General features: G+C 39.4%; 2 protein-coding genes across 6 annotated transcripts; one reads left to right on the top strand and one right to left on the bottom strand.

The window, feature by feature from the left end:
- Positions 1-676: 676 nt before the first annotated feature.
- LOC111260969 (UPAR/Ly6 domain-containing protein crok) lies at positions 677-26,385 on the top strand. Of its 3 annotated transcripts, none has more exons than XM_022834098.2 (4): positions 677-1,895; positions 19,262-19,419; positions 24,982-25,237; positions 25,623-26,385. In XM_022834098.2, the coding sequence occupies exons 1-3, from the start codon at positions 1,847-1,849 to the stop codon at positions 25,234-25,236; spliced, it is 462 nt and encodes a 153-aa protein (XP_022689833.1). In that variant the 5' UTR covers positions 677-1,846; the 3' UTR covers position 25,237; positions 25,623-26,385. The 3 variants fall into 3 exon arrangements, with proteins under 3 accessions (XP_022689833.1, XP_022689832.1, XP_022689831.1); XM_022834097.2 differs by having other exon boundaries at positions 683-1,895; positions 25,537-26,385; XM_022834096.2 differs by having other exon boundaries at positions 685-1,895; positions 24,982-26,385.
- LOC111260966 (dermonecrotic toxin SdSicTox-betaIIB1bxiv) lies at positions 2,705-6,938 on the bottom strand. Of its 3 annotated transcripts, none has more exons than XM_086968521.1 (6): positions 6,920-6,938; positions 6,287-6,395; positions 5,065-5,277; positions 4,692-4,836; positions 4,253-4,485; positions 2,705-3,935 (listed from the first exon to the last, which is right to left on the bottom strand). In XM_086968521.1, the coding sequence occupies exons 2-6, from the start codon at positions 6,302-6,304 to the stop codon at positions 3,657-3,659; spliced, it is 888 nt and encodes a 295-aa protein (XP_086824647.1). In that variant the 5' UTR covers positions 6,305-6,395; positions 6,920-6,938; the 3' UTR covers positions 2,705-3,656. The 3 variants fall into 3 exon arrangements, with proteins under 3 accessions (XP_086824647.1, XP_022689829.1, XP_022689828.1); XM_022834094.2 differs by lacking the exon at positions 6,920-6,938 and adding an exon at positions 6,760-6,796; XM_022834093.1 differs by lacking the exon at positions 6,920-6,938 and having other exon boundaries at positions 6,287-6,753.
- Positions 26,386-27,284: the final 899 nt, after the last annotated feature.

Raw genomic sequence — 27,284 nt, 5'->3', positions numbered from 1 at the left:
TGCTTTGTTGCGTCTGTGCGTCGACAGAGGCATAATCGTGCATTGTGGCGGACGCCATGGCAACGTCCTAACCGGAAATGTCGAGAAAAGTAGCCAACTATCAGATGGTGCCGTTGTCAGATGTGCCACGGTGGACGCCCCTGTCGGGTTTTCGGTTGGAGCCACGGTAAAACGTCTACCCGATTATATGCCTGAACAGAACGTATAACGAAGAGAAAGAAAAGCAGCTACTTTGTTTTTAATTGCTAATAGCTTTTGTGATAAACGAGCATTGAAACATTGCTGAACGGGGGTGTTGGTATATATTTGATTGTTGATGTTTTTGTTTTTTCGTTGAGAACTTGAAGATGAAAAAGAAGTACGTCGAACATCGAACATACAAAAACGCATAACTCTGCACCTGTCTATGCACAACTGTTACATATCTCATATTAATAACCTGGTACGCGTCGGAACTTATTATAGTAAATGCTCCAACCATCAAGTACCTTTTTATAGCTCAAAAGCAATACTTCATTATCGCCAGTGTCGTCTCTTTTCATTTAATTCTGTTATCGGCGTTCCCTATGCGCTACACAGCGACAAATGACGCGCGTTTTGTATTAGCCGAAGATGCTGCGCCCCCTTGTAAGCATCAGACGTGGATCTGTCCGCTTCGATGCTTTACGCAACTTCGACTATACGTAGCAGAGACCACATTGACGTCAGCAGCGGCGTTGCGCATCAGACGAACGTAGCTGCCAATAGAACGTTTGTTTAGCCTCTTCTGCTTGACTGCTGGTTAAATGTAACTGAGTCTGCAGTAGGACGACAGATAGGACGGAATCTAGAGGTAGCTAGGTCGACGAAGAACAAACGGGCGGCCGGCTGCAGAAAGCAAGGAAAAACGGAGGGTACTTTGAAGCAAACACATCGCGTCACACAGCCCAGCATCACAACAGAAAAACAGCAGCATCAGCCGAAGCGGCAGGGGCCGTGGCTGGTATCAGCCTCTACGCGACGCGATCGTTGAATAAATGCCGGCTGTCTTGCTATAATCATAGCGGCAGCGACACCAACAGCAAACGATTGAACAAAACAGCACTGACTGGCGCAAGGCGGCCCCTCGTTGTAAACAGAGAAAACTGAGGGATACCGAGCTACGAATAAACGAATACGAGAAGAGTTGCGTCGGGTTGTTGTGTGTGAGCAAAGTGTAAAGTGGCCCGACGACGACGAAGCTCTTTTTACCTTTTTCGTTCATTCATCTGATAAAAACTAGAATCGAAGAGTGGAAAATTAGCTATAGTTGAACGTTCACAAGCACGCAATACCGCCCCGTGGCGCAGATTTAGGCACAATTTTGTCTTAGCAATTTATTAACACGACTGGCGACGCGACTTTACTAACGGTAAAAAACGAACGTTCGAGTGTATGCCGACGAGCCCAAGTAAACCCGACTGTGGGCTAACTGCGACTATTCATCAAGGAGGGATGTGTTTTCAAGAACGCTGACATTAAAATAATCTCCTAAATAAAGAAGGAGACAACTCGATCCGGGATTAGTGTTTTGAGAATTTGATGTTCCAGGTATGTCGGCAAGTGCTAGCGCAGGTCAGTGAGTCAGCGGCAAGGGCAGTACGCCCTTCCGCACCAACAACGTTCGGACGGTGGCACACCAAAAAAAGTTGCATATAGTCTCTCGTTCTGATCATGCTGGTAACGATTAAGCAAGTAAAAGCAAACGAAACGCGTCTAAGGCAAGGAATTTTCAGTTTGAAGTCGTGTGTATTTTAGTAGACTCAAAAAGGACCGGCCGCACAGACACTTAGAGTATACTTCAGTACAGAGACGACCGCGGCACAAGATGAAGGGCGCGCTATTAATAGCGATTGGCGCGATTCTCGTAGGCAGCGGTGAGTTTCGAAACGGATTAAAAAATCGATACATACATTTATTTTGCACAGAAATAACTTGCCATATAGGCGTTTCATTTGAGAGCCTGAAATATAAGGTCTCGACTTGTTTGTTTAACGTTGGCGTGTAAACTACAAATCATCGTAGAGACTAAGCATCTTTTAGTCTGCAGATTTCAATAGTATCTCGGTTAAACTGAAAGCATTTCAGAACTTGTTACATATATATAAACAATTTCACCTAATTTACAAAACTTTGCAAAAACGCCTCGTGCATATTTAAAAACACACTTTGATTGAGGTTTCCCTTAAGCGTCGTGGTCTTGTAAGCAACTATTCATAGTGTTGTTAATCAGGCCGAACACTACAGGGTGTTCATAAAAATGTTACATTTTTTAACAATGACATATCTGAAGCCAGTCATCATAAATCGGGCACAAGAAGTGTCGCTGAAGAGCGTGTTAAAGTACGATATGGTGAAACATTGCAGCTGAAGCTATATCGATAAGTAATGATTGCACGATCCAGGATTTTTTTGCGCTCTATTTTAAGCATCAGATGAGAACGTTCGTTAAACGTAGCTAACCATTGTATTGACTTCATTCGATTAGATCATGCACTTGCTATATTTTTTTGAACCTCGAATATTGGTTATAAGATTCGAATTTGCTTTTTTTTTTAATAATATCAGCTTAGCAGCTACAGCAGAAAAGGCGGTTCCTTTGCGGTTCCTAGACTGCTATTGCCCAAATGGGCTCAACGTAATTCATATAGAAATATATTATCGTACATAATTATGACGCCTCTGATAATAACTCCCACGGTATTGTTTAGGTTTATTTTTGATCTATCGTTCGTAAATGTATGGTGATAATAAGCGCATAACTAAAGTGGTAGCACCTTTTGATTACTTTTAATAAAGATCGTGCGGTTTTCACGTGTTACTATTGTCCACATGTTCGCTATGTATGCTTCTCACACGTTAACCTAGTAGCTTTTGTACTTCCTCAGTACAATGCTGGTTCTCTCTGAATTACTCGGAAATCTCAATCAATGCATATAGCTGGAAGCTCTTAATAAGAATTAAGTTAAACGATGGGTTACCCCTACCATGAAAAGTGCACGAAAAGCAGGAAAGTTATGTCCATATAAAAAAAAAGGCTACAAAAAAAAGAATTCGATTTCGATTTCTCGTGATTTGGGTACATATGACATCAATTCAAAAGGACCATCTATTCAGTAGAACGTGGATTTTATCTTCTGGCAAAAAAAAACACCAAAAATAGGTAACAAAATACATAATAATCAGTCCATTTTTAAATAATTGGTGATGTACATTCTCTGTTATAAATATATGAACAAATAAAGTAACCGGAATGTCACATTACGTAAGATCGCAATCAGCCACAACAATTAACAATAGGAATAATGGATCTGATGTTGGTCAATAATTCTGTTTTAATTTAGCTTCAAGCACCATGCTATCAAATCTAATAAACTGATGAAGAGATTTCTCAGGTGAGGGATTCTTTATTCTTCTTGAAAAAAATAATAAAAGAAAAATAAAAATTCGGTGAGAAAACTGCTTAGCTTGGATAAACTGAGAATTCAATCAGGTTCATTCTAACTCAAGGGAATTAACTTTTGTATATGAAACGTTGGATTCGTATAATGTGTATATCAGAATTGTCTCTCGGAGTACTACACCATCATATATGCGTGTTTACAAATCAGAATACTAAAAGAATAATCTTTGATCATCTATCCAAAGAGACTCTTGAAAAAGTTGAGTTTTTGTTCTCCAACTTCTTTAAGGTTCTTAGAAACAGATGCGATTGGCTTTCGAGAAGTTTCAGGCCGAACAAAACCTGCATGCCTTAACCACGGGCTGTCATTTCGCGTGGCAAGACGATACTTATCGGCGAACTTCTCCTTAAGAACTTGATCAAGCCGTTCTGGCACGTTGGTAATGATGCCGTCAACGCCAAGGTCGAGAGCTGCTGCTTGGAACGACGAAAGATCCACAGTCCATTCGTAGACCTGTTAGTCAATACACGAATAATGTGAGAGAAATCGCTCAATGGACGAAGTCAATGGTTGGCTTAATTCTTGACAAATAACATCGAGTTATTGCACCTTGACGTGGAGAGTTCCCTTAACAGTTGAAATTTTGCTTACATATGCGGCCTAGTTTGTGAGTTCTTTTGGCGTCCGTAATAATAACAGAGGATTCATTCGGCCTACAACCAATTCAAAAGGCAAACAGGGAAAAAATGGTAACCGTTTTACCTATAAACCATCAGTAGAGGGAAGGCATATGTATTCGAAGATAGCTTTGAAAGCTAACAACTGCTCACTTTTTGAGGATACCCTCCTAGGTCCCGTAGGGTAAGGGCTTTTTTGAGGTTTTCATTGCTGTGAAGAGTAGAAACGCAATTTGTTATCCCTTCGCCTTGCCATATATGCTCGTAGATACTATAGTTAGCGAGTATTTCCTGTATTTTTTCCAGTTCTTTGGCGGTGGAGATATCGAAACCCAAGTTTTGTACGTAGTGTTGCATCCAAGGTGCTGCTAGTCCATCTAACACACCTGCAATAAATTCTGCATTGCTCAGATTTCCTTTTTCTGTATTAGGAAAGATCAAGGGGTTTTGTCCGCTATCAGTAACACCAACGATAAAACTTGAAGCTTTGAAGAATCATTGAGCAGATTTAGGCTAGTATCAAAAAACTCGTATTCTGCTTTTCGGAGCAGCAAATCTTATTTAGGAATTTTAACTCAAATGTCGTAGAAACCTTCGATGACTCGATGATCCTCAACTCGTGGAATGGACAATACAACGTTGACCCGATACGTTGATGGTTCCCACAGATGTCTCGCAATAGTGGATATCACGCTGCGTCCCGCCGCTACTTTGGCGTTCTCACTCAGTTTGCTTACCTGATGGCCATTTAAGAATTATTAAAAACACCGTGCGAACTATGGTAGATAGGATGTTTTTACTTGCCGCATAGAATGTGTCAAGGATAGCATCGAATATTTAGTCTACAGAAGCTTGAAATGTAAATATCGGGTGCGTTATGCTTTTGATGTTTGGAATATGCATTATTCTATTATAGTCCACTTGACCATCAAGTAATGAAATTTCGTGCTTAATAAAACTCCAACCTTGAGGTCTAAAAGCAGCAGCGTTAGGTCGGCTCCCGTGTCAACCTTCAGCCTAATATAATCGAGGAGCTCGCTGAAATTAGCCATTCCTCCACAATGTCGGAGACAGTCACAAGGGAAGCCGTGATGAGTCAACCCTGCGAAGCCATCGGAAAAGAACGAGACATCGGACTCAAAAGCGTTGGCCTTGCGTCCCAGAAATTCGTCCACCTCCTGAAGTGCGTAGAAGGATGCATCGAAGGTAGAACTAAGGGATTGGCTTGGCAAAAAGTTGTTTTGAACTCTACTAGAACGAGATAACACGAAAAATTATCAGCTATAATAGGGAAGTTTTGCCTTTTTTTGTTGATTTAGGCTGAGCTTGTACGTGTGGTCATGGCTGATTTTTTTCGTCATTAATTTTTTTTGCGAATAATTGGCCTGTAAGATGGCCATTGAACTTTTTTGAGAAAATTTTTTTGTTAACATCTGTGCAGGACAGACAGTTATGCGTCACCGAAGGTGCTTGAATCAGTTAAGTCCTAAATCGTTCAGCTAAATTTCTCCTAAAAATTCAGTCCTAAAATTTATTGGCATTGTCATATAATATGGATAACTAATAGTCACGTATGGACCGTGTGGTGTTTATTGTGTAAGATGTCCCGTGATTTTTTGGCAGGCGAAAAAATGTACGTTTACCACATTATCGTTGCAATGATGTATAGCTCTGATATCATCAACAAGAATGCTATCATCTATTTTATAGGTGCAAAATTGAGACTTTGGAAAAGTGAGCAATAGGAACACAGGGTGCTTAAGGGTAAGTCTTAAGTGGGCAAACGCGATAAAGAGAGCGGCAAATATTGACGGGTTAAAAAGAAAAACATGTGCTTTCGTCTCTCATGCTTTGTGTTAATTTGTGTAAACTAGGCCAGCTTGTTTTCGATTTCGTCGCATCTGTTTATCGATAATACAATGCAGGCTCATCAGCTTTATATAGTAACGTTGCCCAATGGTATATTTTCGAGACCTAAACTGAACGGAGACTATTATTCCATATATGATATCAGCACGGCACACTTCTCATAGTCTAATAAATACATTGAAGTGTATTTATTAGACTATGCCAAAAAACATGAGGTATATTTAAAAGGGTATGTTAATACCCTGAACGCAATGTGAGTTTGGTTAATCTGATTTGAATGCCAACGAATTCAGACTGTCTCCATCATCATTATCATACCTGAATGGAGTTGACCATATGTGCAATGTTATAGAACACTCTGCGCCTATCCTCTTTTAAGCTAACAGGTGTCCTTGGTTGATCTAGACTTTCAGCAGTTACCGCTAAGCTGAAAACCAGCATCATCATCAGGTTTCCGTACATTATATTAGCACCATCGATCGACACGTGTCTCACCATTAGTATCAGTAAACTCAATACAATGTGGTGCAGTGGCTCAAAAATGGTTTTTTGAACTAATTCATTCGAAATCAAACTGGGAGGGTTCCGTTGTCAGCAGTTCTTGTGGGCTTCGTTGGTTTTCCCCGTCACATGACCAAAAAATCCGGGAATTTCAGTTGCAAATCGACAATATTGGAGAATAACACTTGACCACTACATGCTGTACGATCGGCCTACAAAAGCATCAACTGCACCTAGAGGCCAATCTTGAAAGCCCGTTTTGAAAATCAGATGGGCAAATAGTACGTTACCTCGAAGCGCGTTATGAAGCCGTTACTGTTATGAAAAGCTATAAGTACTGCTATCGAACAAAACCTTTCACAACTCTCGGTTGACGCAATGTCGTATCAGTAGGTGTGTTTTCGGGAAGGGAGGAAAGCGGTCAAATCTAGGACCCAATATGGTACAGACCTTTATGCCGTCCTTCTCGTATTGCTGGGCTGTTGCTTGACGCAGCTATTGCGCCAGTATCGACGCACGCTTCCGTGAGTTTTGTGAGGTCTGTGAGGAACGGCGTTAGAAACCGTAGCAACGACGTAGTAAACTGACGGAAGTTAAATGACCTTTATGAAGAACGTTAGGATGATTGAAACTGTTTTAGAAATGAGAACGAAATAAAACATTGGTCGCTTTAGCCAACGCATCTATACCACCTATATGTAAATAGTGTATTTCTGCGGTGAGCCACAAGACGAGTGGTACACAAAAAAGATTCCTTCCTGCTGAAGGCACGTCGACCGTCACTATGTAGAATAGCTCCGGAATCCCAAATATATAATAAATGTCAATTATTCATACATAAACAGTGCGGTTGCTCAAAAGGCCAAGAGAGGATCAGCGTTGCGTGTACGATTCAGGCGATATACCGGATACTTCCTAGAAAAATGCCATTTATTCGAGCCCAATCCCAAACACAACCTATACGAGATCTACAAAAACTGCAACGAGTTGTAGGCAGTGAGCAGGCACTTATAGGCAGGTTCCAAAAGTATATGAAATAGAGTTAGCAGGACTTCATAGGCTATAACACTTTATGCCATTAAGCTCAAAAGACCAAGAAACCCTTTTCTTTGGTAAATAGTGTATTTCGTCATATATGAAACGGTACTCGACGACAAAAGCTAGGCCGGATAATCAAACCCGTCACACAGCTATTGTATTTGCAACAGTATACATTTTAGTATTTAATATTTTTCTATTGAAACTGCGATAATCTTGGGAATTGTCATGTAGCAGTTGAGACCTTTGTGGTTATAAAAATTGACTTTGTAAGGGCTCCTCTGATTTGTAGGGTACGAGTTCTGAGGCTCATGTTTGTATTTTCCTTTTGATTTCGTATATGCTGGTATTAATCCAATCTATGGTTAAAAAAAATTAATTTCGGCGGTGGCTCAATTATTATATTATTATTTGCCGAAAAGGTTTTTCTTAGCATTAATTTTTGTAGCACCAGAATATTTTGACTAAAGTGAGGTAGAAAATTATAGTATTTTACAAAAATCCAATTATAAAAATAATTTGATCTAATTTTTTTTTATAATAATTAACTTTGCCACATAGCCAAACATGCGGAATTTTGATCGTAGGAAGTGCATACTCTTTAAACATGAACATGCCATATCAAAGCATAGAAGATCATATCGTAGTCATAACTTCGCATCGATGTCTAAATGCCAGTTATCTTGAGTGCCTATTCTGTGAATAATAATAATAATAATCACTGCATTTATAATGACTACGATGATAACAATAGCAGTTACAATAGCAACTAACATCTCGATTTTAGCTTATTTGTAGTTACAATAGTCGCACAGTTTGTTCCCCATCGGTGCGGAGTCTCTAGTCATTCAGCATTACGATTTTGAGAAAGAAAACACAACATAGCTCCCCGTCATAACTCAAGGTAGGTAACTCCATTTCCGCGATAGCTAACACTTGGGATCCATTGTAGTTTAGGTTTAAAACCATCCGATCGAGTGTCTAAAGACATAAAAAAAAAAGTCGAAATACAGGTAACGCTGTGTGGTGTTGAAGAACACGGGACAGTTCGAAGAACGTACTGTAATCGCGTTTGGAGGCAGGGTTGAAATTGGGGCGTCAACATTGAAGTTTAAGGCCGTCACCATAGGTAAGATGGATACATTGTCCATTCGAACAATAGTTACAAGCATGAAAAAGCAAATAAATTGTTTCTTAGTAATAAAAATATAATACTGAAAATGAAGGCGGGAAGATTACTGATCAAATGCTATGTTTAGCCCTCAGCTCGCTTTAACGCTGTAATACTTGCGTTTCTACCAGATTATTATTGCTATTACTTAAAATCTCGGTACGTCCAAAACAATTCAGCACAAAAATAAGTCCAATTTTATACTTTCTCCATTAGTTTACCTCGAAGACCTAACGGCCTAAATCGCACAGAACAGATGCACTTTTGATATCGCTATCATGGCAAAGCGTCGAAAAATGGTCGCCTTGCCAGATACGTCTTTGTGTGCCATGCGTGGCGTACAGCTGAATTTTTTCTAGCCCTCTGGCAGTCGATCTATTGCTTTCGGGGGATCGCTCAATTTTATTTTGTACCTTTGAGGATTGTTATGTTTAGCTCTTACGTTCTTGTATGTTTCGATCTAGCCTAGCTATTTTAGTAAAATTGGCAGCAGCACTGCATTGAAGGTACAGTAATCCATCAACATACAAAATGGCTTCCATGAGCATTATTGTACGCAGATCATCTTCAATGATAAAGGGAAACGTAACCAGGTAATGCGGAGCCATATTTTTTTTTTATATGAAGAAGGGTTTTTTAAGGTAATCCCAATGTAAAAATGTAATTAATAATGTAAAAAATATTGTTTTTCAAAATATTCACTCATTATCGATTCCCACATGCACTTAGCATGTGCACTTAGTTATTTGATAGGATGATACGACTATGTGCACAGATGCTAGACAGATGGCACAGGCGAGTGGCTTGTCACACAAGTATCTTGAATTTTCTGTTCTTTGTATAGTACATAATGCAGACTGGAGGTTCGAAAAACCTCGCGAAATTACATCATGCGACTGCATGGAAAAGATAGATCTTACATGATCATGGAATAAGCATATATACATAGCGCGAATCAGCTGGCCGGCTGCTAGTTAGAGAATATAACCAGTGATTCAGCTGCCTAAAAGAATGAATGCCATTAATAAGCCGCCGAAGAAGACGCCGGTTTAATTTTAGTAGGACTAGTCTCAATAGTGCGGGACGGACTGATTTGCTGTGGACATCCAACGCCAAGACTACCGAATCATTGTTAAAAATAAACGAAATCCATCGTAGAAGAACACTTGCCTTAGAAGACATGACCAACTCGCCGATGTTCTAGTTTCATAAATCTAAGATTTTGAATGTAGTAATTAAAGTTCACAATTTTCACCAATGAGAGACAATAGAAACTGTATTTTAGTGCATAAACGTGGCCTGTTGTTGTTGTGCAGGGTCGAGAACTTTAGCATTTTGTCTCTACACCACTTAAAATTCTATGAGAAATGTTAGCCGTGATAGTTTCTGTTAATTAGATCATGTCCTAATCAGGCTCTTCGTTGTTTCAGATGTAACACCGACCGCAGTTCGATATATGCTTGCCTTATATTAATCGCGTGAATCTATTTTCGTTTGTAACTTTCATTAAATCATTGGCCAACTCCTTATCAGAAATGGCCAAAATTTCCGGCATAAGAGCCCTTTTGAACTATTTTACAGCAGCTGTAGGGTGCACGCACTTCGTCCTTCGTCCACACACGCAACCTCCATACATTCGAAAATTGATAGCGTTCTTTTTCTCGTAAGAGGCATGTGCTGCGTTTTACGTTTTTACGAAGGCCTTTAACGTATTGAAGTCTCAAATTGTGTTTGTCAGCTTCGTGCATAATTACACCCCATCAATTGGTATTGCATATCATTTAATAAGGGAATAATATTACTTATTATTAAACATTATTGGGGCAAAGAGGCCGTTTATTGGTTTTCAAACACCACATTTACAAACACAAAATCAGACTGTGCTCTGTTTAAGAAAGTGTATACATGTGGCGCTTTGCCTCTTTCATTTAATATCTCATAGTGATCTGTACAGTTATACACAAATGTAAATTTCAATACACTATCGTTTCATCTTAGTCGTTGCGTGTTAAAATGAAATATTAGATAATTTTGAAAGTACTATATAAAAAAAAGGTGTTTTTAATTTTTGTGTAGTTCTATATTTGTTTTTATGGCTATGTTTATCTAGAAGTTTGTTTTAATTAATGTAATAACAGCGAGTAACGACTATTGATTCAAAGAGTTTTCTTTTGTACTTTTTAGTTACACTGCGGTTTTCCTATAATGAAGGCTCAGTTGTACGAAGCAGTACGGCGAGCGAATAGTTGGAGCTATTGAATATTTATTAGTTAAAAAAAAAAAAAAGTTCAGTAGATGCATTTTCGAGAAAATGATGATTTTCGACCAGTGAAAATGCATATGAGTTTGAGATGATTAGGCACAGGTTGGCAAAGGGTTTATGATGACAACCTCTATTACCCCTTGCCTGCCTTTATCCTGATTTCATCAGACAGGGATTTAATCTTTTTCTCAAGAAAGATTTTCATTCAAGAAAGGAGCTAGCAATGTTACTTTACGTATTTTAAGTTCACCGAGAAAAATACATTCGATCGAAATTCAGAGACAAACATATGAACTATAACATATGTTTGTCTCTGAAGTGTAATGTCAGGCTACGTTTAAGATAGAAATTAATACGATCTAGATCTTGCTGATATGTTCGATATAGTGGGAGTTATAAAAAGCTTTCTAATGAACAAAATAGGATCTGCTTCGTCATATGCCACATATATGTCCAAGCTTGAGCTAAAAAACAGAAAGGCGAATAAGTAAGCGTATCGATCAGACTGGCCTTTTTCCGCATAATCGAAAATAATCACAGGAGTAGCCGCGACACTTCGGTGTTAGAGAACCACCATTTCCGAGCTGTACATTCATCTCGAAAGCGTCGGCCTCATGCTTTTTTTATACATTTTACCAAATATGCAATTATTTGCACCAGTTGTAAAAAAAAAACACCTTAATTCAATTTTAAAACCATTGTCAAACACATAAAGCGGCAAGATTACTGTTTCGGTATTTAGGTTTCTTTAAAGTGACGACATATAGACTATACAAGGGAATTACTTACTATAATGGCATTCGCTGAGCTCATTAAATACAAAAATAACTGCAGAGGTTGCTTAGGTAATAGCAACCCATTATCGAAAGTGATAAATGACTTTGAAGGCGTATGATTTCTATGGCAATATCACAAAAAGCACATACGAATATTACAAGCTAGGGAGAATAGGGGAGCCAATTTTCGAGCTTATATGCACCTGCAACAAGAAAAAACTAAGGTCGGGAAAACAGGTATAGGGAACTCATGCGTACCTTGAAGCGCATTAATGCTCGCTAGCCTTTTTATATGTATTGTACAAATTGTGCATATCTCTGATATATTTACATTAGGCTGTTGAACTCGCCGGAATCGGCGTGTCCTAATCTATAGTTTTTTGGCTCTTTCCTCATCTGCTGCTCCGTTTCTACAGTTCTGTGGGGGCCTTCTGCTGGGTCTCACAGCTGGCTGCTAGATTTTGTAGCCTCGGGTCCTAGCGACGATTGTTTTGTGGTTGGCAGGTGGCCAGACATTTTGCCTATGGGCTTGTAGTCGACTTGCTATAATTGCGTTAGGACCTGCAAACTGGGGTATTTATACATGTGTCGAATATTTGTTGACCTGGCGTTGGGGAATGGTGTGTATCCGGAGATCTTTTGCGATTTGTTGCACATTTGGTATCGTGGGGTTTTACACTTTTGTTGGGGAAGACCTACAGGATATGTGTACCTGATCTGCGTTTGTCAAAGACCTGTAAAGAATCGATTACTTTGTTTCTGGGAATTCGGATAGAACCCGTTGTTTCTTTTGCTGAGCATCTACGACCTATGGATTATGGAAATCCTTTATTTTGATGTTGAGGACCTGGTGCAACGAATTTACTATTTTGTTGTTACCAATTTACCGAAACCAGATAGACTGCTTGTGTGGCACCTGGTCCAGAGATGTATGCGAGTTGATATGCAGGGCGCCATTATTATGCAGTGAGTTCTTCTATTAACAATAAGGTTGTTTCCCGTAGCATCCCCATATTCCTAATCACTTTGTGCTACCAATCAGCACCAAGTACTGAGGCGTACGCTAGCTACAAAAATGAACAGCATATTTGCTAAGGTTTGTGTAAAAAAATATTCAACGGTTCCATACTCGTTAAAGGTGGTCCTATTAAAAATGAAGAAAATAAAAAAATTTCTTCTACTGTACAGCTAGATCCTACTTCGCATGAAAAAACTGCTATTGATTCGCTCGGAAAAGTAACACTTGTCTATATAGACGGACTCTTCATATTCTAATCTATTATCAGTTATCAACCTTAATCAAAAGTTCTTTTCGACCTTTTCACTTTATCAACCATCAGCTATCATGCCCAATTAAAGGGATAACCACAGTACGATACCGATTGCCTATATTACCGTTATATCGGATACAGCATATACATATTCATGCTGCAGATGTATCAGATTGTCGGTTTTATCCTCAGCAATGATGGTGCATGTGTGGCGTTGAGTCACAAAAGAATCGCTTTGTTTCTTGCTTCGTTGCTTGCGTAGCAAAAGAACAACTGGAAGCCCTATGCTCATATTGGCGGTCTCCGGACTCGACACGTCTATCGTAATTAGCTAAATAAAGGTGAAACATTGCGAGATGTTTCCGCAGTAAAATATGATTAACTCTGCTAGACCCCGATGCCGCCGCGGTCGGTCCGTCTCCCCTATCCTCTACTGTCACAATCGGTACTACCTTATCCGTTGATGATGCAGCAGCCTATGAACTATCTGTGGATGTATTCCTCCGGGTACGTGCATGCGTGTTTATGCGTCTATGTCGTACTAGGTGCAATATGAGCTTTTCTCTACTTTGACCTCCTCGTGCACCTACATACATCCGTGCGTGTGTTTTCGCGTCGTGTCACATGTGCGTCCGTGTTAGTACGTACAATAGGTAACTCTATCTGACCACGATAGTCTGTGACGTTATTGCTTTGGGAGCGGTTTATTAAACAAGACCGCATACTCGGTTACTTCGTGTTTCAACCATCTGTCCTATCTCTGTATCTAGTCATACATTGTTGCAGGTACATCGTCAGTAACGGATGCACCTCAGTGCATCAATGCATGCTGAAACCTACTGTAAATATGTTAATACTAGACGTGCTGTCTATCGCGCGTAGAAGAAATCATCATCGACGATTAACAATACTTGTTTAAGGCATGCTTGTTAGGCTTTGATTGATGGGTCTCGGTGCTCTTGCAATTCTATTACCACCGTCAAAGTTAAACAGATTCAATTTTATTTTAAGAAAAAGATGATGTGCCCGGTTTTTATACAGAAATTACTGGCAATTTTAAAGAGAAAAATATCGATTGTCAATTGGGTCTCCAAATAAGTTCGAATGCTTCGTCTTTTTAGGTTTTTGCGCCTTTTTGGGCCGCTTGCAGCCTTCGTATTTTTTAGACTTGTGGCCTGCTATCAGCCTAAAATTTAGTTCGTGCTAAAATTCTTTGTATGTAGCATTTTTTGAGGGCCGTTTTACGGGTTTAGCCCCACCAATATCGCTCGACGTATAGTTACTAAAAGTAATCTGCGAATTACAGAAGAATTATTATGAAAGTGACTAGCGAACGCTTCCGGTTTTGAATTGATGTACGATCGCACTAAATGACGGTTATATTGGATAGACATAAGTGTTATTATTTACGTAGAGTTTGAAAAACAAGTCATAAAAAAAAGCTGAGATTTAGGTGTCGTACTTTGTATATATATATATATATATATATACTGGTGTAACTTTGTGCCCCTAACGACTCTTCAATACGTCGAGCTTTTCATTGACTTCAAACGGACAGATGACTCAATACATTAAACATAGTTTCTCCAACATCTCATTGAGTGCGACGATGACGACCAACACAAAAGGGGAGAGACAGCTAAGCTGCTACTAGGTATAGTTTTAGAAAAAGGCACGAAGGTCTGCCTATTTTCGAAAGTTCGCGCCTGCAATTCATTATAGCTTAAAGCCATACAAGTACACTGAATTGGAGAATTGTTCTCTCCATAAACACTTGCAAACAGACTATGAAGGGTTAAAATCACATAAACTCTATAGTAGTTTTTTTGCATTCGTCTATCTTTAATGAGTCAGATAGGTCTGGAGGTAACGTTCTTACGTATTCATTCGGAGCGCCTACCTTGTGCAACTGGAACAATGAAACTGTGTATGCTAAAATAGTATCGCATAGTGGATTCTTTCGATATAATTTTGGTTAGGAAAACTCTATATAATGGCTTGTAATGCGAATAAAGGGTAAATTTGTCAAGCAAAAACATCTGATAGAAGACTGTTGGAAAGATCTAGTGAATACTGAACGTATTAAGGATCGATAGCACCATGAAATTAGTACATAAGGGTCATTGCATGTCAGACGTGTATTAAATGGTAAAGATCAGACGATGAAGCAGTTTACATGGAGGAATTTTCAACACGTGAGCTTACATTAAATGGTAGATTTGTCAGCTTAGAACTTTGATTTTGAGGACTACGATATGACCGGCGATTCATATATCCGATGCGAGCGCTCTGAGAAATGTTTTGTAAAAGGGAATTACCCTTTAGTTCGACATCAGCGAACACTTCGTTCGTGTTGCGTAGTTTGACCGTACCTGCCCAGAATCTATCGCACTACTGCAGAGCTTCGTTAGCTGGCCGACCCAACTTACGACTACTGGAGTTGCTGTAAAAGCGAACGGGTCGGAAATAACGGGCAGTTAAAAATCGAACAACGGACAGCGCGGATAAGGGTTTTTTTGGTGCGGTATTTATACCATGCATGCCATGATCATTCGTAGTCAATGGTTTGTTTAATGGCGCAGAATAAGAGACATCTAGTTGGTGGATGCAAAATTCAAATGCGTCCATACAGCCAGCGTAAGCCTGATGGCCACAAAACAGGTGTTCTTTATTTCGTATCTTGCGCCGACGCAGTGGAAAGAACTTTTTTTTATGGAATCTTTGGGCATAAGCCCGGTTATGTATACAGTACAGCATAGGAAAACTACAATGGTGACGAGATTCTATGTTAAGACGACTAGGACCGTTACTGCAAAGCCGAAAGTAACTCCGTTGTGTATTTTACCCTCATCTCTATTCTAGTCGCTTTCTTAAGTGGACTCACATGTCTGACCAAAACGGCAGGAAGGCTTTTGCCGCATGGTTTAGCAAGGCGCTGGGGAGAAGTGTCAACCCTGCGTAGCATGTGGGCATTCCCTCTTATGTCCAAATCATTTGTAGCGTAAGGACGTGTATTAATGAAGTATATTTTAGATCAAGTACAGTTGAGATGGCTATACAAATTATGCCGGATTACTTATTGTGTGCCAGCAGCTTGAGTATATAATTAGTATAAGTCAGTGAGCTGGATGGGGCAATACGAATAACAAAATAATAACAATCAATGGGGCGTCAACTTCCTTTAATTGGATATTTACAGTATAACTGCAACACATTTATTCCAGAGAAATTATATACGTTTTGAAAATATTCGTTCAAGTTAGCCCATACAGATATGTACCGTTATAGCCGCGTGAATTTATATTGAGAGGAAGTTGTTAGATAGACGATCCTGTGTTTCTAGGTTCAATAGGCAAGCGCGCCACTGCTATGGTATCACAGGATTGGGAAGCGCTTATCATAATAGTGCTTGTTTTAGGTTAGGTTGTGAGTTGCATAATATGCTGTACTACGTAGTTTCGGTAACGACTATCGCTGCGGCCTAAATTCAAACTCTCATCGCCATATCGATATGCTCCCCTCGCCTCTAGGTAATTTTGTATTGTTGAAACAAATGTATTGCGCTATTGTGTAGTGATTAAGCACATAAAAATAAGCCTATTATCGTGCATATAGTTTATTCAGGAATGTAGTGTCGGCTGGCCTTCAATAACCTTACCAGAAGTTTTGTCGCATTGGAGCTGTTTTCCCTGATTAATCAAAAGGACATCCTCTTCACACTCGCACACTCGCCCCCATGACGGGAGTCTCTAAATCACAAAAAAATACAGATTTCTCAAAACTGCGTATTCTACTTCGTGAAGACACATATTCGAAACATTCGTGGGAAAGCTTTGCTTAGCCCTTTAGTTTCTACTGGTTCCTACCGCTCTAATGCTTATTACTGTTACCATTACTGCCATATTCTTCCTTTGATTGTTGCTATTCGAAGAGAAATCTCGCTTTCTTGCTCTTCTTTATGCTATCCAAGTTATGTAGTATTATGCCACTGAGAAAGGAGTAGTTTAGTCGGCTCGCTGTTCACGGCAGCGTGTCATCGCCATTGTCGTAACACCCACCACAGGCGTCACCAGAATTTTACCTGCTTCCAGCGATTGGCGTTTCGTAGTAGCAGTAGTAGCGTAGCACTGTCGCAGATGCGAAGTCAAGCACGGGCCGATGCATGTTCTTAAAAGCGTCCTACTGCTTCCTCGATGTTTATAAGTCTACCGTACACTGCTGCCGAGTGCTTTCCCCGTGTTGCCCTGGGCGTCAACGTGGCCATGAATTTATTACAATTCAACGGCTACTAGGCCATCTTCAGGTTTGACAACTTCTGGCAGACATACCTTTAGTTGTTGCATAGGGCACCTGTTAATAAATAGACGGGCTGCCCTTGGATTGTATTGCTATTGTGCGATTTGTATACTGCGGATTTTTCTAGAACGGGTAGTGGGTCAGCTTAATAATGGTGCATCTAAGCTGAAAGTCTGCACTGTAGTGGCGACAAGAGTATAGAAATACTATAAGCTGTATGTAAAGTGGGTATGTTGGCCACCCTTAGAGCCTCTACGCTTAACATTTAGATAATTTGTGACGTTGCAGTTGAGAGCATCATTAATTAATAATCATAAATTACTATTTTAAGATAGAAGGCTATCTGTGTAGCTATATATCTGACTTTCTTTACCTTAAAAGCGAATTCAATTGATGAAGTTAACCTAGTATCAAAATGTGAACACAAAACTAACGCACTTAGAGAATGGAAACACATATAAAATATCGAGTTATAGTTGGCGTAGTTTTGCTGCCATTACTAACAGTTATTAACGTAGTGGTAAAAATCTTTTCTTTCGTCATGTTTGCCTCCCATTTTTTTTTTCGTTTTTTTCCTTCTTGCAAAAAAATCGACCGTTGGCGAAGTCACTTTTCGCGTACGATAATCGCGTCCCATTTTCTAAAATCTACTTCTTTGCTTAAGTAACTTCACTGGCCAATTGCATAAACGTCGTTTTCTAATTTTCCCTATGTCGACTTTCGTTTTGCCTTATGTACGCTTATGCTGCCTATACTTCATATCCCAGTGCACTGCAACTGCTTCGAATTCCCGTACGACGTATTTGTAAGCCTTCTATGCGTAGTTTACCCTTCTGCTCACTGTCTCAACTCTACTGAGCCTTGTGCTTTCTGCTATTTTCAGAACGTTTATAGGAAAAATTTATTCAGAACGTTTCTAGGAGAATTTTAAAACGGATCTCTAAGGGCTATTCTATTGGAGCTCGAAAATTCTTAAAACCTAACTAAAATATCTAAAATGGCAAAACATCGTCAATGTATAACCTATTGTATAACGCGCTTGTTTAATTAAGTTTTATATTAAAACGTTACTCAACTCCGTGACATCATTGTAAACTAAAAATATTGCCTTCCATTACTAATTGTGTTTTTATCGTATTCCTCTTACTCCGATATTCATCTACTTCCAGTTTTTTTTTGTTACTTGTTGTCTCTTGATAGAGCCAATTACCCAAACACATCCGGATATTTTAATAGGATCGTCTGCCACTTCCTATCTGTTTACTTGTTTGTTGACTTTGGTCCTGGTTGGCTCGAACCGGAACCTTCAAAAATATTGTCATGCGGACATTTTTTGCCTATGTTTTGTTTTTGTGACATTTTTGTCGTTTGCCACCGAAGTTGTTTCCAGTTTCCTATTTATCCTTTGTTAACTCGAATTCGTGCCCATTTTCGCTGACCGTTTTTATTCATTAACTGAAACACAGAGAAAACTCTTCACGCATCAACGTCGATAGTACATTGTTGTTTGCACGATAAAATCGCATTACATGCAAATGGGCGATGTGGCTTTTCATCTTAGATCATAATCCCTTATTTACTATGCCGTACGAACAAACGGCTATGTAACTTATTAGCACGACCGTTAACGTGTATGCAAGTTTTAGTCGAACAAGCTCAGGGGCTTTTACCCCCCAGAAATTAAAACTCGGATGCGCGCGTATGATTAAATAACACTCGAGTTATTGATCTGTGCTCTGGCCCACTAACAAGATTTTCGATTCCGATGAACGCTTGAGGAGCTGACAGCTCATTAAATACCATAGTGTATAATCAACTATGGTATTTTATGACCATGTAGACCAGACAAGCGTGTTGGTTGACAATATTCAAAAGTTCTACATGTTTCTGTGGTCGTTTTCTCGGCAGTTTTTTTTTTATTGCCGGTGTACTGCCTATCGTGATACCATATTAATAATAATTTACATTCTGTTTTAGCACTGTCAATCAAATGCTGGGAATGCAAGAGTCACGCAGATCCTTTGTGTGCCGACCCATTTGACAACACGACACTTCCAATTACTGAGTGTAACCGACGAACGCTGTCGCATATGCCCACATTAGTTGCTACAATGTGCCGGAAAATACGGCAAAAGGTAGGTCTATGCACTTACTAATCATGTATGGGGTGCTTGTATCATCGATACAACTTTCAGTATGTTTTTCCGCACCTCGATTATCCTTTTGATTCTACGAAAACTGTTCACTGTCTTACTATATTTTCATTACTTATTTCAGTATTGCAGCATAGCGTGGTATAAATTAGCTCGTATAGGATATGCATGAAATCTGCTGCGATCCCTAATCGACGTTTCCATCCATGATCGAGCGATGCCAACTCTGATGGCAAACAGACGACATGTCAAGCCTTATGTTACCATCTGTTGGCATCGAGGATATCGAAACGCAATATATAACAATACACACAATAAGACGGTTATATGAAGATAATATTACATGAGTTCGCAACGTTTACGGCATCCGTATGCGGTGGCTGGGCGCCATTATCTGATCGACGAGTACCCTGATTGAATCATTTAGTGCTTATTAAATGGCTATCATAAGAGTATTAGACCGAACTTCGATGAAAGTAGATATTACACTGTCATGATTTTGGGCCGGAAAGGTTAAAGATGTGACTGATTTACTAATTTCTGACAGAAATTAATTAGGCCATCTGCTGAGTGTTTCCATAAATACTTGATAATCACGATACGAGTCGAGTGTCAAGATAACCATAGTTGACCAATCATACAACAGATTGTGGCAACTGATATTGCCTGTTTGACGTACGATACTAGTAGAAAAGGTCGCAAAGCAAAGGATCAGAAGGAAGAAAAGCGGAAGAGAAGAATGGTTTACAGAACCGTTTACGGAAAGGCTGCTTAGCTAGCTATGTACTGAGTGACTTATCATGGGAAAATTAGACTCATTCCAAAGGAGTATGTATTTGGTTCCAACTGTAAACGAATGGAAGTTTCTGAGCATGGTGGCAAAAATCTTGTAGATTTTTTGTTCAGTTCACAAAGTGACCTTATGGAACAGACTAGATGTTTGCACACCTTTTTATGGCAGTCTTTTACGGCAAACAACTAGTAGATCTAAAGGACTAAACCGGTTGTATGCATAATTAGCTTAATTTCAAAATTACTCTTCTTAGGTTGGATGTATTCCACAAGGGAACACGAGTTCTAAAATGATCACATCTCTATTAAATTATTTTTTAACGAAAAAGGAATAATTAAACGGGTTCTAAATACATTCAATTCTCAAAAATATCGAAATGCTTTTGTGTTTACATTGCTATGTTTAGTCTATGTGCACTGCGCGATCATAATCGATGCGATGTCCTTAAATTGCGTTGTGTTCCCTAATTTTTTTCCGCTTTAATTTAATTAATTTCTAACTTATCTTGCTTCTTTACGAAGGGACTTCTAAGTCAAGTAAAAATTAGCTCTTACAGATATCCATCTACGTACTAGTTGCTAGTATCTATGAAGAATACCTGTAAACCTATATTTTTATTTGTGCCTATGCGCGTACACGCGGCATCGTCTGCCAGCCTCTTGCTGGCATGTCCTTTGTTAGCTTTTGCACACGAGCACCGACATTATGTAAGTACGACGCCCACATGCTCTAAACGATCATTGTTGTTTAGGCCAAGCACTTGTCCATGTTGCTATCGAGCGAGCATTTAGTGAGATTAGTTAGCATTAGCATTAGTGAGTTTTCTTTGTTGCCCTCATACCGGATAGGCATTAACATTCAGACACCCGTAGCAGCTTGCGTAGAGCGGAACTTATGAAACTGAACAAAGGAAGGGACACGTCGGCAGTATTTGGCTACGCCGAGAACCCCCACGAGGTGGGTAAGCAATATAAAATTTTATGATCTTTACTTGTCCTAGTCGCCTATGTCTGTCGCCGAAACGTCCTCGTAGGCTTGTCCACAATCAGTTCCCATTCGACTGGATCTCAGATGGTGGCTGTATGACCATCGTCACCACCTACAACGCTACGCAGCGTTATGCAAAGCGAAGCAAAAATTGTGTGGGGCGATGGACGGTGAAATGCATATATAATGGTACCACTGCTAACCGATGCTGAGATACTGCAACGTCCATTTCGTCGGATGCTCTGGACTTTGAGCTAATAGACGATTGAGACGATCATAACCAACCTCAAATGGCTTCCTTTGTTTCATCCGGCCGTATGAGTCAATGAAAACATACGCCGTATGTGGTGGCTTTGCTTGCCCGCTGCCAGCTGAAGGCAGCTACGCTTTAGTAGGCCTGCTTTGGTCCTTTAGATCCTACAATGATAACGTATTCACTTACTAAGTGTAGAAGTATGTCGTAGTCTAAGTTTGACTCTGGGAATAGACTTTGTGTCGTGCTGAAGGTCAGCCCTCGGAAGCGATGCTTGACTGCAGTACCAAACACCAAACTCAAACTATTTATTCCAGTAGAACTGCTGTTACTGTTACAGAAGCTTCTATGGCTAGACGTGTTATCTAGGCAGCTGATGCGTATGAAGTGATTCGTCGGTGCTTTTTCTGCAGATCGCCAAAATGATATGAGAAGCTTTCGGGTCGTACTAAAAAGCTGGCCACCTTTTGCTTCACAAGAAGTTGCCCGTTGCTTACTTTAACATTACTTATATTTCGAGTGCAAGCGATTTGAAACCAAAGCGTAACACAAATATCGTTCAATGCAGTTCTCAGCCGGATACCTAATTCGCTTTCTGAATGCAGCTTTTCTGTTTAAATTTTGTCTGTTATTTGTGAAAAGTAATTCTGTATGTATCGCGCAAGAGGTTTTTGATGGCCAAAATAGAATACTGATTTGTGCGGAAACTGACCTTCGTTAGCCCGGCAGACTTATAGCAGTATTTCACTAGAGATCCGTTTCAGGTTACTGGAATGATCAGCCGGATCTTCAAAGCTGTTTGCTTGGCGAACGGGTCTACTGCTTCGTACGTAGCGCGAGAATTGTGTTTAGGAAAAGAAGGAATAAGGATGGCGGCAGAATTGCGAGGATTAACCTAATTGTTTACCTAGCAGTAAGCAAAGAAATCTGCGGCCTGAAGGGATAAAATGAGTTAACGATAGCCGATCGTGTACGTATTTTCTCTACAGGTCCAAAAGAAGACTTATGTTTATCTAGCACCGATTTGTATCATATAGTCCAGATACAGTTTCCTGAAATGGCTAACAACCGTTGTTAATATTGATTCCGTTCTAGAGAACGGTAAAAACTGGTGTTTCGGAAAGAGGCAAAGCTTAGTAGAGCTGAACTGGGCGATCTGGTTTTATTTCTGTAGCTGCGGCCGTCGCTGTTAGAAATTTTGCCTTTGCTCCTGAAACTCTTACGTAAAAAACTAAAATGGCCAATGCCGGTTTAGCTAAATCGTCGGTCGTTTCGTAGGCAATTGCCTTAAGGCGGTTATGTTGTTAGTCAACAGGGTCATAGTGCACCATTTGTAACTTTGGTCTACACATATGGATTGATTGTTGCGATTTATTACGCAGTCCCGGAAGATAAAGTAATTACGTAAGCCTAACTTGAAATCCGCGATTTAAAAAAAAATCTAAAAAATCGTAGCCTATTTTAATTAAGGCATACGATAATTAGGATCAGCACTGAAAATACTGCCGCACCTGAATTGACACATAAAATTAAGATAGGAGCCTTATACGTGGAACGTTTGAAGCGGATTTCTAGCAATTACAATCAAACGTTACCTGCACTTAACAATTGTTTACTGCGTTTCATTAATGCCGAAAAAAGATCCTAGGACTAACTGTTAAACACCGCATGTCGTATCCGTCTTTCCGATTTGGTAATTACGCGACCTGACATCGACTCCCTCTCTATTGTGGGTAAGAATTTGTTAGCTTTGTAGTATCCTACCCCATATACATTGTTTGTTTGCTTCTTTTTTACTAGAATCCGTGATGCCACTAAGGAAATTGTTTGCAGATTGTTAGTTAAAAAGGCTGCCTGCCAGACGAACTTGCATTTGCTGCTAGAAAATTTGCAGCTCGCTAACACAGGCGCTGCGATGCTTCAATACAGAATAAATTCCCTGTAGCTTCATTTCAACGGATACGGGCAAACACCGAGCAGTTGCTCCCATCGTTGCGAACGTCTTTTTTTTCCACATGCTTTAAAAGAATCATTGTTCTGATCATGTGCCCTTTTTTATAAATGTATGCACGTGTCGTACCGCACGTGACTATTTGATGCACAGCATATTGGTCGAACAGATGTAGACTTACTGCGCTTAGGTCGACGTCTTGGAGGTAGTTAAAGGTCTGCTGATAGATGTAGCTATTTTTTTAATTGTTATTATATTTAAAATTAAGCGAAATTAGTATGCAGCAGAAGTTCAGGGTTTCTAATGTTATAACTTTGCATTCAGCCTTACAATAAGCGCCCTCGAAGGTCACACTCATATTTTCCCGCATCTTTCTTCGTCTTCATGGGTATTATCGACGCTGCTTGTGCTACAGGTCTTGCTATGCTTCACAGATCGTGTGGCCAAGAAAAGTTAGGTTTCACACGGTGATTATTTATAAGCATCTAGTACAAACATCTCAGAGGTGTGAATTCTGCTGAGATCCCTTTATGATAAACAAATCCTTCTTTTAGCATTATCAGTTACAGATTTCATACCAACAAGTGTTCGGACTGTGTCACACCGCACCTGTGAGTTCCGATTACCGCGTCGAGGCACTCAAAGAGATATAAATTATCCGTCCAGATCACACTATTCTAGGATGATGCTATTTAATGTGATAAGTGTTAGAGAAAGTACATGCTCTCTTTTGCCATAGATTTTTTAGAACCTGAAACTATATCATGACGCTGCGCCTCGTCCTTAACGTTGTGCGAGTGATCTATACGGAAGTTAAACATCGTTAGAAACTGAATAACTTTGCTATAACCTAGCAGTCTATCATCTAGTGATCTGATCAGATGAGTGACTCGAGGATATGCTTTCGGGCGAAAATGCAGATATAGATCTGTATTAGCATGATATATCTGATTAAAAATAAAGTGTATTTTTATCGACTTCATACGAAAGTATATGGTGGATTAGATAGAAACGTCTGAAAAGTTATGCATAGTATATGTCCAGATAACCAGGCGCTTAAATAAAATGAATTTTTCTAAACACTGCGAAGAAAGGCAGCCTTCATAATTCGATCTTCGGCGCAGGTTCCGATTGTTGAGGATTGAAAAGGGTCAACAACCGAGATAATAAGTCTATTTACTTGTTCCATGCTCATGCAAAATTGAAAACTTGCTGTTCTTGCTGAAACAAGTATTGTTTTCTTTCTGCGCTACACACACTTACTTGTGCCCCAAAAAACCACATTGTTCAAAGCAGTAGTAATTTTATTTTAATATGTATTATAACTTGAATATAGTGAATGTTCACTAACATTGTTTAGTAGACATTAAAGTACGATCGTTTGAATAACAAAAATCGAGACCGTTTATATAGGCTTCTTATTTTTCGACACTCAAAAATTCTGAAATTTTGTTAGCGCTAAATAGTCGGCTTAAAAAATAATATGATAACACGAATTGACTGTCGACCTAAATTAGCACAAAAACGTCTTCATTCATAACGAGATGTTGTAAATTACAGGTAAACGGGAACTGGCGCGTCATCAGGTCCTGTGCGTATTTGGGCGAGCCCGGAGAGGGTCACGGCGACGAGAATTATTGTCTCATGCGGAGGGGAACGTTTGATGTTTTTGTTGAGACATGCACGTGCAACTCGAAAGATGGGTGTAATGCCGGACATAACTCAACAGCCGCTTCACCTCTGGTCCTGCTAATTATAGCAGCTATCGCAGCTATGGCTAAGGGTTCCATGTCAAGCCTGACACTCATCAGATAATGTAAACGCACATCTTTATTAGAAAGTAGAATGGTGCTTTTATCCTTTACGGCTACACCTTTTCATGTGCTAGCTGTTTAGAAATCTGTTGCCAATATCGTGTTTTGAGTGAGTGTGTGTATGTGCATGTATATGTGTTATTTGTTTTTCTTTCATGTCACCCGTCTTTTAGCTCTCATCTAATTGTGTCTAAGACGGGTTTGTCAGAGCTTGATCAAACGATTTCGAGGAGAATGTGCGGGGAAGATACTCTATTGGCAGCTCCTCCTGCTTTTATCTTTCTTATCTTGATTGTGGAAGATTCGGGATTCGGCAGTAAGACATACCGCTCCTAAACAACTACGTACCACTGCCAAACCTGCCAACTCGACTATGCTGTTCGATAGGTTACCATCTGGCGATAACATCAACAATGTGTAAGCGCGTCGATTCTGGGCACCACCAAAATTCACTCAAGGACCACAAGAGGACGTGAGACGAAACTTAAAAGAATGAAACCAGGTGGAAAAGCGGCCTATTGCCATACCTATATCTGAAGTCATTACAAAATCAAAAACAGTTAGAGAGATGGCAAATAGTGAAAGAACAAATAACCTTGAAAGATTTTCTGTGACCCAGTTACTCCTTTTCATTGCGCTCACCGTTAACTTTTATTGAGAAAGTAATTTGGTCCACCGTATTTAGAGCAAGAATCGTAGCATTCTCCTAGCTCTTCACAGTTTCATGCGTAACGTCTAACGACAAAGCCACATGTTAGACATTTTTTCATGTAAAACATAAAATAAACTACACCAGCTGCGAAACAGCCGCCATACAAACTTTATCTTCAACTTATGTAAGTAGAATATACAGTATTGTGCTTGGCTGACACATAAGGCAGAACAGGGATGCCCTTAACAGAACGTATGACGTAACATGAACAAACCCTAAAGTTGATCATATCGATTCATGGCTGACATCAACTATTAGAGGTAACTCCTTTAATGTCACCTTTATAGAATAAAAACAACAGGCGGCTTCTCAGTGTCTAATAATATGTAAATACATATATATACAATATACAAGTAAAATAATTATATATATATATAATTATTGTACTTGTATTAAGTAAATTACTAGTAGAAATAAATATTTGAATGATACTTTATACATATTGTGTTTTTTTCTTTAAATTACAGTACCGAAGGCTCTAAATGACGTCTCTGATTGTGAGTGCACGAGTCGAGCGTTGCCGTATCTAACATATCTCGTATTTTTAGTATAGACTCAATCACGATGGCGCTTCGAGTATAACTCGTGCTTCTGAACGCCTATGAAAAAGAGGGTTTATTTACATTACTAGTATAGCCACATTCTTCGGCTGCGGAAAAGCGAGAACTTTTATAAACAACAAAATTTATTCTTTTGTCGAACATTTTTGGAAAATTTTGGACAACGGACATTTAAAATTACAAATTTTTACAGTGTGAAATACGTGAGCCACGTATGAGATAACGATACCTCGACATAAGAGCCTGTACTACGAGAGCGAATATTTCTCCTTGTTACCACACGTTACTCATTTTATTTATGATGTACTCTATACTATACTTATAAAAATGTATTACGCCATTTAAAAAACACTGCCTTAACTTGGTCCTCTTTTGAGATTTTATAAACTCGATGTATATATATATATATAAAATCAGGGTCGCTTAACTTGTCTATATGTATGTTTTGTAATTGTACAACAATAATCTGTCCCAGCAGTTCTATGGGTCACTCTGTCTGGGTCTAGGTCGCTCTGATCGATCTGCTCAGTTATTGTTATTATCATTGTCAAGAAACTAACAGTGCTAATATTAAGGCGTTTTCCGTTTAGGAACTAAACGGAAACATTCGATATGATCGCAACGCTATCAATCACCTCAAACGAGCAAAATCAGTTTAATCGGTACTTTTTCTAGCTCTTCTATGCTGTATAACGAATTGATCTCTATACCTCCAACTACATTATGCCAGCAACGTATGACGTAATCGTAGCAAGGACCGTATAAGTGTCTTTTCAT

The sequence above is a fragment of the Varroa jacobsoni genome, unplaced genomic scaffold (assembly GCF_002532875.2).
Source record: "Varroa jacobsoni isolate VJ856 unplaced genomic scaffold, vjacob_1.0 scaffold_498, whole genome shotgun sequence".
NCBI classification, from domain to species: domain Eukaryota; kingdom Metazoa; phylum Arthropoda; class Arachnida; order Mesostigmata; family Varroidae; genus Varroa; species Varroa jacobsoni.
Note: the sequence above shows the minus strand (reverse complement) of the source record. Positions and strands in the feature narration are given on the sequence as shown.

Excerpts from the sequence above, each read along its gene's own strand:
- LOC111260969 (XM_022834098.2), top strand. The coding sequence starts at position 1,847 with ATGAAGGGCGCGCTATTAATAGCGATTGGCGCGATTCTCGTAGGCAGC. Across the intron at positions 1,896-19,261 it reads CGCGATTCTCGTAGGCAGCG|CACTGTCAATCAAATGCTGG; the intron begins GTGAGTTTCGAA and ends ATTCTGTTTTAG. Across the intron at positions 19,420-24,981 it reads GCCGGAAAATACGGCAAAAG|GTAAACGGGAACTGGCGCGT; the intron begins GTAGGTCTATGC and ends TGTAAATTACAG.
- LOC111260966 (XM_022834093.1), bottom strand. The coding sequence starts at position 6,466 with ATGGTGAGACACGTGTCGATCGATGGTGCTAATATAATGTACGGAAAC. Across the intron at positions 5,278-6,286 it reads ATATGGTCAACTCCATTCAG|GAGGTGGACGAATTTCTGGG; the intron begins GTATGATAATGA and ends TACGCACTTCAG. Across the intron at positions 3,936-4,252 it reads TAGGAGGGTATCCTCAAAAA|GTCTACGAATGGACTGTGGA; the intron begins GTGAGCAGTTGT and ends ATTGACTAACAG.